The sequence below is a fragment of the Ruditapes philippinarum genome, unplaced genomic scaffold (assembly GCF_026571515.1).
Source record: "Ruditapes philippinarum isolate M1 unplaced genomic scaffold, ASM2657151v2 ctg10333_1_1_1_1, whole genome shotgun sequence".
NCBI lineage: Eukaryota > Metazoa > Mollusca > Bivalvia > Venerida > Veneridae > Ruditapes > Ruditapes philippinarum.
This window is the reverse complement of record NW_026855424.1, coordinates 37,894-53,953: the sequence shown is the minus strand read 5'-3', so window position 1 is coordinate 53,953 and position 16,060 is coordinate 37,894. Positions and strand designations below refer to the sequence as shown.

Genomic DNA, 16,060 nt, shown 5'->3' with positions numbered 1-16,060 from the left:
ATAATTGTTACGGCCGTCTATGTAGATAATATAGTCGTTAAAATTGTCAAAAAGAGTTTGACGACAAAAACGTGCACTTTGTTAATCATAACGTATTTATAAAGTATTTTCATATTGGCGACTTTGTTATTTGATTTTTGGATTATCTGTTTGTCCTGCTTCTAAACTAATATCAAATGCTTCATTCCGTATATGCTCCTTTAATTCAATTTTCATATTGGTCCAGCCAGTCTCTATTGGCCCCGTGTAACATCATACGTATATTGGCACTAAAAACCAAATATATTATCCAATATTTCATAATTATGATATAAGCTATAACCAGGAGCCCTAGCATACAAGTTCGTTTAATTACAATACAATTTCAATGTAATGATTTTGTATTGCTTTAAATTCCATTATATTCAAACATAGGCAATAAAGTACACTGGATCAATTCTATTTCTGATGGTAAATGGTATGCTTGCCGAAAGTAATTTATTTTCTCTTTATATCCTAGAAATGAACTTTCTGTGTAGACATAACATGTCAACTTTCATTTTATGGCAAATTTACCTAATATTCAGATGGGTACGCTGTTATGCAAGGTACATAAATCTTAGCTTTATTTTTTTCTATATTTCCTATAAGGGAAATAATGTTTTAGAACCCAAGGTGTCTTTATCACAGAGTTGCAGATGAGAATAACTATCTGATCAATTCTGTCTGAAAACACATGTTGTTTAACACAGACAATTTTAGTAAATGAAAAGATGCAGATTGTTTTACGCTAGATCAATGGTCAATGTCAATTTTGGTTGGGCCTTTACCTGTGGAAATGAGGTTTTTCTGTCTTTATCTTTATTTACTTGAGAAAAGAGTTAGTTACTGATCATTTTTGCAAGTAAAGTATGTAGTGAAATGTGTATGAGACAGTAAATGTTCTTTTTACACATCGCAATGAATATTGTTAATAAAAAAGTATTCTGGGCACAATATGTTCACACAAAGGAGGTCAAGCGAGCCGTGTAACGCTCCCCTTGCAAATCCAAGACAGAGCCATGATTGGGTAATGTTCTATGATGTAAGGATGTTTCGGTTCTATAATATAAAGTAAAAATGCCACATGTTAAAATGTTTTAAAAATCTGGCCGAGAAAATTTGTCGGAAGCGATGAAAACAACAAAATTTCATGAAAATTGCAGTTATTTTGGTTAATTTAAACAACATTTTTTTATACTCTTTTCATTTATATATTAAATTACTTAAAACAATTTTACAGATTGAGAAGGAAGCTTAAAAAATTATTTTTTTCAAAAACTCTCTCCATCACTTCGATTAATTCTTTTCATGAGAGAAAAGCCGATATCTCTTAGGCACCCTGGCACCGGCTTGAGCGGTATTCAAACTCCAATACTAAATCTACAATGAAAATGTAACAACACTAAGATTTCGGATTAAAATCAGTTATGCATTTTTTATCGGTTTCGTAACTTCTTAAGTTATAATTTTCCCGGAATACAATATCGACCATGTATTTCATTTTAATTTAAAAAAAAGAAAGAAAATATTTTATATTATAATGATAAAACTGATACAAAGGTAAAAAAGTAATACCGAATTTATTAAGGTAAATGTATCCTTTAATTTTATTAGTGGTTACTACAGCACATTTTTCTTCGATTCTATTTGATAAAAAGCAATATTCTATCTTGAGTATCGATATTATTGAATTATTCCGCCATATACGGTTACCTAAGATTTTTCTTAACATTTAGCACACATATTTATACCAATGTGGTAAAACCTTGTTTAAGTCTCAAAATGTATACTGTAGGGCATTTATTTATGCTCTTTGTCATAATCTTGAAAGATCTTTGTAAGGAAGTGGCCTGATAAATTATTTGTATGAAAGTCATTGGCTGCCAAGAAAAGAAAATGGATACTATGAAAGTTGGTTACTAACGATTGTCGATGGCACTGTTTCATCTTGAATGTCTATGGGTTCTATTGAAATTTATTGTTGCTAAAGAAAGTTAGTGGTTGCAGTTGAAATCACTGCATACTATGGAAAGCCAATGGTTGCAGTGTAAAACACTTGTTGCTAAATAAAATCAGTGGATGATAACTGATTTGCAAAAGAAATTCGATGGTTGCTATGGAGAGATATTTTTGGTCTAACTGCATGTACAAAGATGTTAAATACCGCACAGAACCTGTCATAAAATCAGTTCGCCATTTCGTAAAACATCACCGCTCGCCTCCAAGTAGTTTCGGCGGGATTGTCCCGCCGGCAGGTAACATGGACGGAACGATTTTTCACAATTAATATATGTCTAATATCTAACCTTTACCCTTACTAGTTTAAGATTATTATTTTAATAATTAATTAAAACACGTGTTCACAGGGAAAATCTGACTATGTACAGGTTTATCACCCGCAATATAATCATTTTCTTATTCTTCTCGGTACTCAGTATATAGCTACAAACTGGTACATGTATTTTTTGTTTTTTAGAAATTGATGTCTCATTTTAATCCTCAGATTCTTTTTTGTCTGCAAATACTCGATCAATAATTTGGCTATTTATAAACGTTAAAACACAACGCTATTTTCGGAAAACTATCCGATAAAATGCTTCAACTTAAAATATACTGATTTACTTGATTGTTGAAAAGCCTATTGACTTTTTCTGAAAATATTGAAACGGGTTTGGGCACAACGAATGTATTCACTGAGACATTTAATCAGAGAAATGTTTTATATATTTTCTATAATTGCGTATGTGTTGGCCTACAAAAGTCCATGTTTTAAATAATCAAAAGTACTTCTTGATTTGGATTTTTATAATTAAACGCATCAGGTAAGAATATAATATCATTTTTATAACTTGCAAATTATTTTGGTTATACTTTCACATTTCCTTTAGATACTGGTAAGGTCATTTAATTTGCCTTGACAAGTTGGCTTGTCTTCCTCTGTTAAAGTTATATAAAGTGACGTCTCTCTGGTCAAAAATGCTCCTCCGAAGTGGTTACTTTGTTTTGGGGGACTTTTAAGAAAACAGTTGAAGTCTTCTAATATGAAATTATATTTCCAAGAGCATGTGACATTGTTTAGTGTTCTCTACATATGTGCCATAAATCATGTCTCGGAGGTCAAAGAAAGTCAAGCCTGATCACTTAGTTTACATAGACTTATATACTAAGTATGAAATTAAAATACCCAGAAGTTTGATGTTTGGCAAACAGTTTTTTCTGGCAAGAATCTACAAATGATTTAAAATTATGCACCTTAGATCAAACATATTTACTGATTGTCTGCAAACTTTCCCGCAATGTAACTCATGTTGGCGATTTGGAGTCATCATGGCACGTTTGTTTATTGTTTTAATTGTATAATTACTGTGTTTAAAAATTATCTACAGAATAAATAGGTCAAGCATCATGATTAAGTCATGCTGCTGTTGTCTGAAACACTTTAGACCCCTGATTATACGATAATTAATAAATTAAACGAGACTTACCTGGAAGTTGAAGTTCAATTATTATTCTACTGCTACTGGACCACAGGGTTTAATGAGATGAACGTATGATCTTATCAGATGACCAAGCATACTTTCAGAGCATACATAATTATGCAAAATGCGACAATGGCTTAAAAATATGGGAGGGGTTACCGGGTGGGCATTAAACCCTGTGGTCCAGTAGCAGTAGAATAATAATTGAAGTTTGACATTAAATGGTATACACATATACGTGTAGCATAAAATTCTTCCACATGTAGTGATATTCGAAGTTTTCAATGGTGTAAAAGCAACACATTTATGCTTTAAATTATAATTTCTTTAGGCATGATTCTGATATCTTGCAAAATCAGTGTTTTGAAATTACTGATCTGCCCATTAAGCCTAAACCTGCCATTATTCGTTTATATTATTTACATTCCCTTTTTTTTACATTCTGCACTATATTTACTTCAGATTAAAGTTAGATTGTATTAAAGTAAATCACATGTTTTTAATGCATTACGACAACAGTATAAAATGCATTTTCCCCCTTTTTTAAGGGAAATTGTGATTATTTCTGAGGCTTAATCTGTTTCTTTAAAAGAAAAAGGTATCACAGGTTTCCATCACAAATATCTAATAAGTATAGGTTAGAGTGCATATTGGGTGTTCTTCGTAAATAAGAAAGCTAAAAAGGAGCGGAGCTTGCGAAGCGACTGTAGCTTTCTTATTTACGAAGAACATCCAATATGCACTCTAACCGGCTTAGTGCTCCGCCCATTTTTTTCCGCCCAACACACTGCGTGACGTCACACGATAGCCTAAATGTGTATAACCATATTTGGAAGAGGTAGCGGTACACATTTTCGGGTCACGTGTTTTGCATAGCTTATTCCCGCATTCTGTCTAGGTAAATCAGACAATATCACGGTGCATATCCATATCGGTACCCTCTTTGCGAAATATTCTCAAACGGTACCATCTTTGAACATACACAGGTCATTCTCTGCTAAAAACAAATCAGCGATGGATAACAATGCAGTAAAAATTCATTGTAATAAGAAAAGGAGGTATGACCACGGAACACTAGAATGTTTTATTTATGTGCTGATTTGTTATGTGCCCGATTTTCAAGTACTGCAACTTCACAATAGGCTACAAAAAGTCGACATGTCTTGCCTCGCCCGTCACCTCGACATATTTTTCGGGCTGAAATGAACCTGTAGCTTGATTATATATGCAGCATACATATTTATTATGTTCATATACATATCATCTTCGGACAAATGGCAGTATATTGTCAAAAATAAATGTAAAATTAATAAAAACACCCTACTTTCGGTTTTGCAGCGGCACGGGCTGTAATATTTACATAAAAAGTAAGAAATATTACATACATACTTTGTTGGAATAAGTGAACTTTTTATTTGGAAATTATAAAATGATACTGGTTCCGTAAGTAATAAAACATTTTTACTGTTATTTTGCCTGTTTTCATTTCAATGAACCTCTTTTTTTAAATTCTATGCCGTAGTGACGATATACATGTGCGTGTACGGAAAAATATGATGCATAAATATTGATTAGTAGGAGTAAACTTCAAGATCTCTGCACATGCGTATATTTCACTTAGCGCTCTTCGAAACTTAGCTCCGCCCACTTGCGTTTTATAATATAAAACGTCCAGTTTATATAAAATCTGTTCTATTAAGATTTGAAACCTGAAAATTTGAAAAATCCTCGTTGATGATTGGCTTAAAAAAATTGGCGAGCACTAATCAAGAATAGAATACTAGAAAACCACATTTGATTTGTGTGTTTTTTGTTTGTTTGTTTTTTTTTTTGTTTTTTTTTTTTAAACAAAACAAAGCCTTTCAAACATCTCTCTCGCAATTATATAATGCGAAAGACGTATATATGTGAAGAACTCACATTACATGTTTTCTTAAATAAACACATGTATATTATTTTCAAAATCAGCTCTGTATTGCAGTTACAGTACATGTTTCTATGGTTCACGTTTTCGATTCCACTCGATACAGGATAGAATATAATGAAACAAACAAATGAATTTGTTCATATTTCCTGAATTATTAATATTATTATTTTTGTTCGGAATCAATCAATCAATTAATTGGTTAACTAAGTCATCAAATGATTTATTTATTTATTTAAAAATGAAAACTACCAAAACAAATGACTGCATCTCTTATCACCACCTACTTATTCAGTTGTTTGAAAACAAAACCCAAAACAAGTAATTCTATGACCATGCCATTTGGTAGAATTAACTGCTTAGTGTTTTCCTTTCCCCGAGCAATGACGAGTACTGTACCACATCTACATATACTGACATATTATTAACATAAATCTGCCATTTCTTTTTCAAATCTAATAACATTTTTAGTTGACTTATTAACATGCTAACTACAAATATAAATGCGCTCATCAACCGTAGAAATATTTCATAGACTAAATAGCAGTTTTCATGATATAATTAATATTTTCATTGAAACTTGTTGTTTCATTCAGTACCTCTTTTCTTTCTTTTTTTTTTTTTTTATATCAAAATTTCAATGACACTTTGACAGCCCTAGCAAATCAAGATTTTGTTGATAGGTCCGACACAAATCCCTCTCTGAGTGATTTATAGTGCCATGGATTATAACACAGTGAAGGTTAATTAGCAACCCCTCCTTGCAAACAAACAAATCAAATTAAGACATATGTTTGACCTACAAACCAGGCACGGTTATTAGTACCTGCAGTTTTCCCAGGGATAAGCCTGATGATAAACCCTAACATAAACAATTCACTGAGAGGGTCCAGTGAGAGATTTATCTGAAGATGTAGTACATGTATACAGTAAAACCTTATCTAAACCATCTAAAATACTGCACATTACAGCTTTGTATGTATAAACTATCACTATTGTAATGAATGGTAAAACATTGGTTTCGTAGGTTTGTCCAAAAGTGAAAGACAAGTGCTATTGATTACTAAGATTTTTTTTCCATCTTATTAGTTTATTTTATTATATTCAGTAATTCATTTATCTACTTTCTATGTTTTACTGTAGTTAGCTTGAGCAAAAATATCAATGCATGCGAACTACATCAAACATGTATTTAACTATGCATTAAGCTATGTCTATATACACCTTTCAGTGGAAGAAAATTCTGGATAGAAAAATATTTGAGTGATTAAATATTTATTTTCTTCACTAAAAACCTTTCATATCTTATTTCATGTTCTTCCATTTCGAATGACATGTCATTTTCTTAAAAAGGAAAGCAAGTTCTTTACATTCGACATTGTCAGTGAGATATACAGGTAAAGAATTATTCAATATAAATTTCATTATTGAACTGTCTCAAGCAGGTACAAATATTGAAAGTTATCAACTTACAATGTTCAAGGTATTCCGAAGTGTTTCTAGAGTATTAATTGTAAAAACAGTGCATACTCACATTCTGTTTTCTTTCTTGCATATGTACTCAGCCCCTGCTATTCTTACCTCACACTATATACAACCAATGTTATTCAATATGTGTTCACTTTCCGCAAAGAAAGTAACAAATCCTTCATAAGATCAGCTCCAAACGGTGCGTTTTCCCAAGAGCAAATTTGGAGTCACAGTTTTTTACATTTCTATGCAAAAACTTTCTTCAGCATATTTGATCTTCCTATATAACAAATTTTGAGTATTCAGGTTTTGACAATCTATGCAAAATTTGCTTCTACATATTCCTTCTTGTATGACAAATTTGGAGTACTCGCGGGTTTTGACATTTTTATGCAAAACTTGCTCCAACATATTCCATCTTATATAACAAATTTGGAGAACTCAGGTTTGGATATTTATTGCAAAAATTGCTCTAGCATATTCACTTTTATATAGATAACTAATTTGTAGTGCACGGTTTTGACATTTTATGCAAAACTAGCTCCAGCATATTCCCTCTTATATAACAAATGTGGAGTACAAAGTTCTTGACATTTCTATGCAAAACTAGCTCCAGCATCTTCCCTCTTATATAACAAATGTGGAGTACAAAGTTCTTGACATTTCTATGCAAAACTAGCTCCAGCATATTCCCTCTTATATAACAAATTTGGAATACATAGTTCTTGACATTTCCATGCAAAACTAGCTCCAGCATATTCCCTCTTATATAACAAATTTGGAGTACACAGTTCTTGACATTTCTATGCAAAACTAGCTCCAGCATATTCAATCTTATATAATAAATTTGGAGTACACAGTTCTTGACATTCTTATGCAAAACTAGCTCTAAAATACTTACTCCAGAATATTCCTCTTATATAAAACCATTTTTGTGTGCAAATAAAATCTCTACAATACGCCCAAAACAGCAAAACTGAAAATGCTGCAGGCTTGGTTTGAATGAGCCTGTTCAATGATGATACTGTAAAATGCAAGTAAATGTTCATCCGCCCAAAGCATGTTAAAGATATACTATACTCATCTGAGAGTAAAATATTTTTATTGAAATCTATGTATTTCTTTCTCAATATGTCTAATTTTAATAAAAGAATGTACAAACTGTGTGTGGGAAGCTGCATATCCTATTACAGGATAAGTAAAGTTGACCCTTTCTTATTGAAAAAAAAACTGTTTTTTGTTTTTTGTTGACACTATACATTCTTATTTGCCTATGAATTGTGTATAGTTTTAGACATAAGATATCTTAACAAATGTATATTTTATATTTAAAAAAAGAGACTGTGTAGCAATTATCAATATTTAAAAATACAAAATTTGAGCATATTATATCTTTAAATCAAATAATTGTTATTATAACTTATCATACAGTTACCCAACTAAACACAATTGGTATCATAGAATTATATTTTGTTAGCAAGAGCTGATATTTTCTTATATCAAGTAAGATTTAAAACAGTGAGATACTGCAGATCTTTTTCGCCAATAGAATAAGAGTCTTATTAATTATACGCTGTGACATGTGCATTTCGTTGGCCTAAGAAACATGAATTTGGTATGTTCGCGGCTCAAGAAATTAAATTGTTAAACAGTATATTATTAATTCTATGTCTTGTTAACTTCAAGTTAAAGCAATATTGTCTTTGTTGCTGTAGTAGTAGTTGTAGCATAAAACTTGGGAGGTCAATCATCTGTGTTGCAGATGGCCAAGGCTTCATACTGTTGTCCATCATTCCATGATGACGAAACAGATTTTCCTAATCTGTTGCAGAGTTAATATTGGACCTACTGTCCGCAAACTCTAGACTTTCCAATTTCTGTTGCAGAGTTATATTGGACCTACTGTCCGCAAACTCTGGGGTCGTCGCAGTACGCCTCAGTACCTACTGTACTGGTTATAGCGACTGTTGGGCTTCTTGAAAAGTGAAATTCCCTACTGGAACTGAACACTTTGCCCATTCTTGTAGCAATCCATGTGGAAAATATAAATGGATAATCAAATCAAAAGCAGAAGACAATTGTTATATCCAAAACATTGTCACTTTAAATCAAACTACAAACAAATCCGGTATTTAATCCATTTTACAAAGTTATTACGTAATTGTATTACTCCATTTAACAAGAATAATTGAATAAATCCTAATTCTAATAATAACACATAAACTCATAAATTAAGAGAAATTAACTGCGGCCACTCTGATAGGATACTTTTAGCGTTCTGCTTGGTCATCTGATAAGATCATATGTTCATCTCATTAACCCTAGGTGGTCCAGTGCAGTAGAATTATTAGTTTTGATAGCTCTACTATAGTTTCATTTATGACAGCAAATCTAACGATGTCTAGAAGAGATTTTCTGCCTGGTTCGCAAACAAAAAGGTCAGAAGAGTTGAATTGCAAGGAAACGGATGAAGACCGGGGTTGTCATATACCAAGACCTACACGGGGCAACTGTAAATATCGGTTTCTTTTTTCTTTTCTTTTTGTTTCTTAAATATTTTACGCTTCACAGCTTTACTAATTGTCCGACGTTTCCTACGTTTTTTTATTCATTGTAACCGGTATATTTTTTCTTCTTAAAACAAGGAGAAAAAAGACTTAAATTTAATACTGATTTTTTTTTAAAAATTACCAAATTTTTTACTTATATTCAGTACGATTTTCAAAAGTGTAAAATGCTTCACTTGAGATCTCGTACTTGTGCAGATAACACATTTAAAATAAATAGTATCGTATAATAATGTTAAGTTTGTAGAAAAATAAACGTCTATAGTATTGACAAAATCTTCATTGAAATCATATTTCAGTATGTATTATTGACGACAGGGTTGACATATCTAAGAAATATAAACAACAAACAACTTCACCACAAGGACAAAGAGATCCTGTTAGACCTATTCGTGCGTTTGATGATAAACTGATGGAACCTGCCATTTACCATCCTCCGTTTATGAACATCGACCCTCGATGTGTCAACAGAATCCCGCGTGCCCAAAGGTACAATAAAGGCGATACCCAACCAACCAGAAGGGGTAGACATTCATCTGCTCAAATACCTTCTAGTAACCATGCTTTGAACCGAGACAGATTTCGTTCGGCTGAACGAGACGCAAACTGTAACCGAGGGCACAGACAAAACGTACGTGATCAAGGCAATGCTTTTCAAAAAAGAGATATCAGTGATATTGGAGAAAATAAAACACCAACAGCCGAGGTTGTTTTCTCTTTTATGGTAAAGAACATGGAAGGAAAAGGTACCATGGAAGACATACGAAATAAGTCTAGATTGTTTCCACCTGAAGTTGATATAAGCGATTGGTTCCGAAGGAACAAAAGCCGGTTCACACTTATTGAAAGGGGTGATCAAATAACATTTATTTTTGTATACGACAAACGTGTTACATTGTGTATTCATTACTCTAAAAAGGATTCATGCAAGAAGACAGATTGCAACAGATATCACATATGTAAAAATGTCTGTGCTGGAAAATGCATTTTTGGCCGACGATGCAACTTCTCACACGATTGCTTCGATGAGCATAATAGTAAAATTTCAAATGATTTAGGCTTCAGTGATACATTAACTAGTGATGAAATATGTATCATTTTAAGACTAAGTTTTCCACATGTTTGCTCTGCGTGGTCATTTAAAGGCACCTGTACGGACTCTAATTGCCCCGACTTACACATATGCCCAGGATACATTCTTGATAAATGCCAAGACGGACCAACTTGTTCTAATATTCATGACAGGAATACCGAACATAACAGAGCCATTCTTGAAGCGTTTGACATGACGGGCATGAGTTATCGTGTATTCAGATGGCTTGTTTTCATGTTACACAATCCAGCTTACATGCGAAATGAGCGGATGACTTCTAGTGAAGCTGCATCACAACGACAAAGTATCGACAGTTTGATACATGAGGAGACCGGTAAATACAATAATGTTATTATATCGTTGTCTTTAAAATGAGAAATATATTTTAACGAGTATCCAGCTGCATGTTCCACAGACAAACCTTCAACACTTACTTTAAGTAGGAGTTTAAATAATGTCATTAACTATGCTGAACACTGTTAAACAAAATTTTCACTGAAATGGCTATTTGTTAATAATCTTTCTTTTTATGTCATCATTATTGATTGAATAAAAAATGAAGAAGCAAACACTTGCAAGTACAAGTCTGAGAATTCTGTAAAAGCACAACGAGATTTTTGTTAAAATTATCATTGCATAGCATTATGATTATGCAGTTTGTTTCGAGTTTTGATTTTTAACATTTCATGGACACGAGCCAGGAAGGAATTTATGGCTGTTAGCCATTTGTAAGCAAAACATATCTTTTGGTTGATCTAACAAATTATGACAATATTTTACATATAACCTATCAATTTTTGTACATAGAAGAAGCCGAGGAAGCGTTTATATGCGTCGATTATATTTTCGGGCAATGCCGTGACCGCCGCTGCAAATGTATCCACAGTAAAAACAAACTGCCGTATATTTGGCAAATACATGTATTTGGTGCTTGGATTTCTCTGAACGAGTGTGAAAAAATTGAGGAAGCATATGCTGATCATGCGGAGAAATCTAACAATATTAAAATGGTATATTGTTATTTATTTAATATGTACTATTCTATCATGAATTGTTTTTAGCTGTTCATGTTTATATCCGATCTTTTACAGCTAAAACAGTGATGAACCATACAAAATAGTATCAGATGTATGTTTCACATAATTATAGTCACTATTTTGTACTCCTGAAACGCTAACCACTTCTTTATCAATGATACTTAAAATAAAGACAAATAAATACAATTTTCTTGTAATAATTTTGATTCAACAAAATTAAGTTATCAAACAAACATGTTCAAAATGCTTTGTAATCATAGGTATACTGAGTACAGAAGAATGTAGAACAAACTTGTGCATGACAAACCTACAAAATTAGGCAGTAGATATTTTGTATACAATTTTCATTTTTTCTGTCTGTATTTTAGCCTTATAATGGGTTGGACCTCTCTGTTCAGGTATATTTTATACCAGTTATCAAAGCGGACGTGATCATACATGGTTCCGGCGAAAGTCTGGTAGAGACAAAAGCCCGACGTCTGTCAACCATGTCTTACATTAACGCCGAGTCATCATCGCTTGGAAATGAAGAAGTGAACACTAACAAGTTCTACACACAATGGAGATGGTATTGGAGGGATGATTACAGACAGTGGAATCTATTTCAACCAGTAAGATTATCCTCATTATATGTTTACTTCCCCATATAACAAATTAATTTAGCAAGTTTGTAAGTTAAACAGTAAAAAAAGAAACTCAATGTAGGCAATTAAAAAATCCTCTAAATACTTCGAAGCAAACTGTGCATCGATTTCAACACAATTAACTGTTTGAGAAGACCACAAGTGAAGCTGGAAAGTCGCCATATGGCGCAACATATTTGACCCAACCAAATAATCTAAGAGCATGGGGAATTTGAATCAAATGTCTTGTTTTCATATTGTTTTCAGGACGTTTTCCAGTACACATTAGAGGCAAAGTATTTGGCAAGACAAATGTTTTACAGTTTTTCAAGAGAAAATTTTGCTTTTAATCACACAATTTCATTCGACAAAATGGTTCAATTGAACAATGACACAAGAAAAAGAAGACACATCATGCGGCGACCCGTTCTTTTGTCTCTCGAAGAAGTAAGAAGGAAGATTTTGTAAGTATCATCATCTTTAGTCCTGTAAGTTCGCAAATGATCAACACCAATTTTTATTAGCTTTCGAAGATTTAACAAAAATGGCATTGCTTTGTTTTTATCCAGAATGTCAAACATCACCAATGTATAATTTTGTTTTCTAGCAAATTATCATCAAGGCATAAATAGACATGTTTCAATGAAAAAAATAATTAATTTCTTGACTTATTTCTAAAGTTTGTTTCATACGGTGATCATAGTACTATTGTTTGCTCTCTACCATTTTATACATATATATGAGCCGCGTCACGACAAAACCAACATAGTGCGTTTGCGACCAGCATGGATCCAGACCAGCCTGCGCCTCCGCGCAGTCTGATCAGGATCCATGCTGTTCGCTATCAGTTTCTCTACTTGTTATAGGGTTTGTAAGCGAACAGCATGGATCCTGATCAGACTGCGCGGATGCGCAGACTGGTCTGGATCCATGCTGGTCGCAAACCCATTATGTTGGTTTTGTCATGGAACGTCTCATATATACATGTATTAGCTTAAGAGACGTAAAGTGATTGTGTTTTATACTATCAGTCTTAAAAATTTAGGTAATGAAACGGAATGAAGAAAACTGATCTTTTTATCGGGAAAAGGCTATTTTTGCTCTTTCCCACTGAATTTAAATGTTTATAACAGCAAACTTTGCTTTACATGTTTTTTTTTTATAATTTGTTGTTTTAAAATAAAAAGTAAACGGCTCAGCTTGGAGAAAATACGGCGGCCGCTATGAACAAACGATCAACACAAATGGTCAAAAATGATTGCTTTATCTATCTGTTTTTAGCATTTTTTTAAATAAAGTTGTACTTTGTTTTAAATAGTCCGCTGTCACTATCAGCCGTCACCTTGATAAAGACACCGTTACCAGAATCATGGATGCCATGGGATTTAGTTCAGCCTTTTGAACTAGTCAATATAACCGGTTCAAACGAGGAGGTGGAAATTAAAAGACTTTTCTTCGAAACGATTGACAGAAGTAAAGAACAAATAGACAGTATTTGCCGAGTACAAAATCATAAATTGTGGGAATTATTCTGCAGGTAAGATAGATTTTAACACGTCATATAACATCAAATATATCGTTAAAAACTAAAGATCGTCAAGAAAATTTCTAGTTCTTTTGTAGTTCATTATATTTCCCATTAACTCTTTTTGTTTAGAATAGATAAAATATTTGAATAAAGTTTTGAATAATTACATGTTCATAGTGAATTATCTTTGCAATAAATCAACGGGACTTGTTGCGTTCATATTTTTATTGCTGTGCACTAGAAATTAGGATGTGCATCTGTTATAAATATACGAAAATGCCATAAAATGAATATTGTTACATTAAAAAAAATTCACATTAATCCAAATAAAATTATCAGTATATCTAATTGATCTGAATTGTTAAAGGATGGAATAAAACAAAGTTTCTGCTTATTTCCCGGTGACAAGAACTCTATTTCATTTCAGTGAAGAGAGCACTATGAAGGATAAGGCAAGAAGATTAAGATATAAACACAACAGTGTTAACAAGAAGTTCTTATTTCATGGGACAGACAATATAGACGCTGTGCGTGGAATTTGCGTAAACAATTTCGATAAACGCGTGTCAGGAAAGTTTGGCACAAGTTACGGTGATGGGGCATACTTTGCAAGGGACGCTAAATACAGTCATTGTTACACTCAAGGTCCAGTGAGGTACATGTTTGTTGTCAATGTTTTACTTGGACAATCTGCTAAGGGAGATAAATCTTACAGAAGACCGCCTGAGATACCAGGAAGAATTTACGAGCTGTATGATTCTTGTGTTAATGACATTGAAGATCCGACTATATTTGTTTTGTTTGACAAGAATCTTTACTACCCTCAATACCTGATACAGTATCATGACAGAGAAACCATCAGTCAAGAAACAGTTTCTCAATCAACATCATATTCCAGCTTCTAGCTGATTTCGAAGGCATTTGTGTCAGAATGAATTTAAATACATAATACATAAAACGTAGAGAAATGTAAAACAAGCAAGATTGAATGCTTAATGAACCTTTAATACTGGTTTTGTAAGACTGTATATGTTCGAAGGATTTGATCTTTTGAAGTCAAGTATAATAATATTTTATTGCATATATCATACAAAAGAATTTCTCCTTAAGACCACCTCAGAATTAAGACCACCCCGCTATTGAGACCAGTTTTTAAAAGAACGGAATTTACTGTTCTTAATGCCAATAGTTACATGATCCAGAATATTTTGCAACATTATCGTGGATCCTTCCTTGAATCAATCATTTGAATATTAATGAAACACGGCGTGGCTTGATAAGAAGATTTTTAAAAGCTTATTTCTTCAGTTTTGCTAAAAAATGTTTCTTGCAGTATGTTACATCATGTTTGAAAGTATAATTGCATAAATGAGCCGCGCCATGACAAAACCAACATAATGTGTTTGCGACCAGCACGGATCCAGACCAGCCTGCGCATCCGCGCAGTTTGATCAGGATCCATGCTGTTCGCCATCAGTTTCTCTACATGTTATAGGGTTTGTAAGCGAACAGCATGGATCCTGATCAGACTGCGCGGATGCGCAGGCTGGTCTGGATCCATGCTGATCGCAAACGCAGTACGTTGGTTTTGTCATGCCACGACTCAAATATACTCCTTGTTGTTTTTGTTTTGTTTTTTGTTTGTTTTTTTGTTGATTTTTTGAAGATTTAATCATTCTGTACTTAACTATCATATAATCAAGTTCTATGTACTATAATGACAGTATCATATGATGAAGTTTTAAGGTTTCAAAATATATCATAACATTTGATGTTTTCAGTTTTCACACGTATATAATTTATCGTATGTTTGTCCATATCGCAAATACAGCCAAGTAATGTGTCTCATTTGTTATATAGACATAGGAAAATACTCTATATAAATCAAAGGGCTGCAAGCTCTGTGGTATTTTCTGATCTTTGCAATCTTAATCGTACTGTATATCTGTATGTGTTTTCCTGTATAAGTTTATTTTTATGTACTATAATTCATCTTGCAGGGCACCAGAGTTTGATACATACGGAATTTTGCATAACTAGAGTTGCATCAAAAAATCATTTATGTTCATTTTTTATGATAGCCACACTTTATCCTTGCATATTGTGGCTATTTCCTTAACAAAGACACTAAAAAAAGAATTTAAAAAATGTTGACTCGAATGGGATTTGAACTACAGACCTCTCATACACCAAACGAGCGCGTTATCCCTGCACCACGGAGAAGTTTTAAAATCAAAGGCTGAATAAAATCAAGTCATTCTAAATTTAGAACTTCCATTGCATTTCGGGTTTGAAATCCTTATTAATTTCGAGGTATT

At 32.9% G+C, this 16,060-nt stretch overlaps 1 protein-coding gene across 1 annotated transcript; it reads left to right on the top strand.

Moving 5' to 3' along the window:
* Positions 1-2,614: 2,614 nt before the first annotated feature.
* On the top strand, positions 2,615-15,346 carry LOC132743271 (protein mono-ADP-ribosyltransferase PARP12-like). Its single transcript, XM_060731804.1, has 8 exons — positions 2,615-2,843; positions 9,281-9,406; positions 9,761-10,888; positions 11,362-11,564; positions 11,960-12,202; positions 12,482-12,678; positions 13,533-13,751; positions 14,170-15,346. The coding sequence occupies exons 2-8, from the start codon at positions 9,292-9,294 to the stop codon at positions 14,645-14,647; spliced, it is 2,583 nt and encodes an 860-aa protein (XP_060587787.1). The 5' UTR covers positions 2,615-2,843; positions 9,281-9,291; the 3' UTR covers positions 14,648-15,346.
* Positions 15,347-16,060: the final 714 nt, after the last annotated feature.

Bases quoted from the DNA above. Each gene is read 5' to 3' on its own strand.
- LOC132743271 (XM_060731804.1), top strand. From the start codon at position 9,292: ATGTCTAGAAGAGATTTTCTGCCTGGTTCGCAAACAAAAAGGTCAGAA. The intron at 10,889-11,361 runs GTAAATACAATA...TTTTGTACATAG, and splicing joins TTTGATACATGAGGAGACCG to AAGAAGCCGAGGAAGCGTTT. The intron at 13,752-14,169 runs GTAAGATAGATT...ATTTCATTTCAG, and splicing joins TTGTGGGAATTATTCTGCAG to TGAAGAGAGCACTATGAAGG.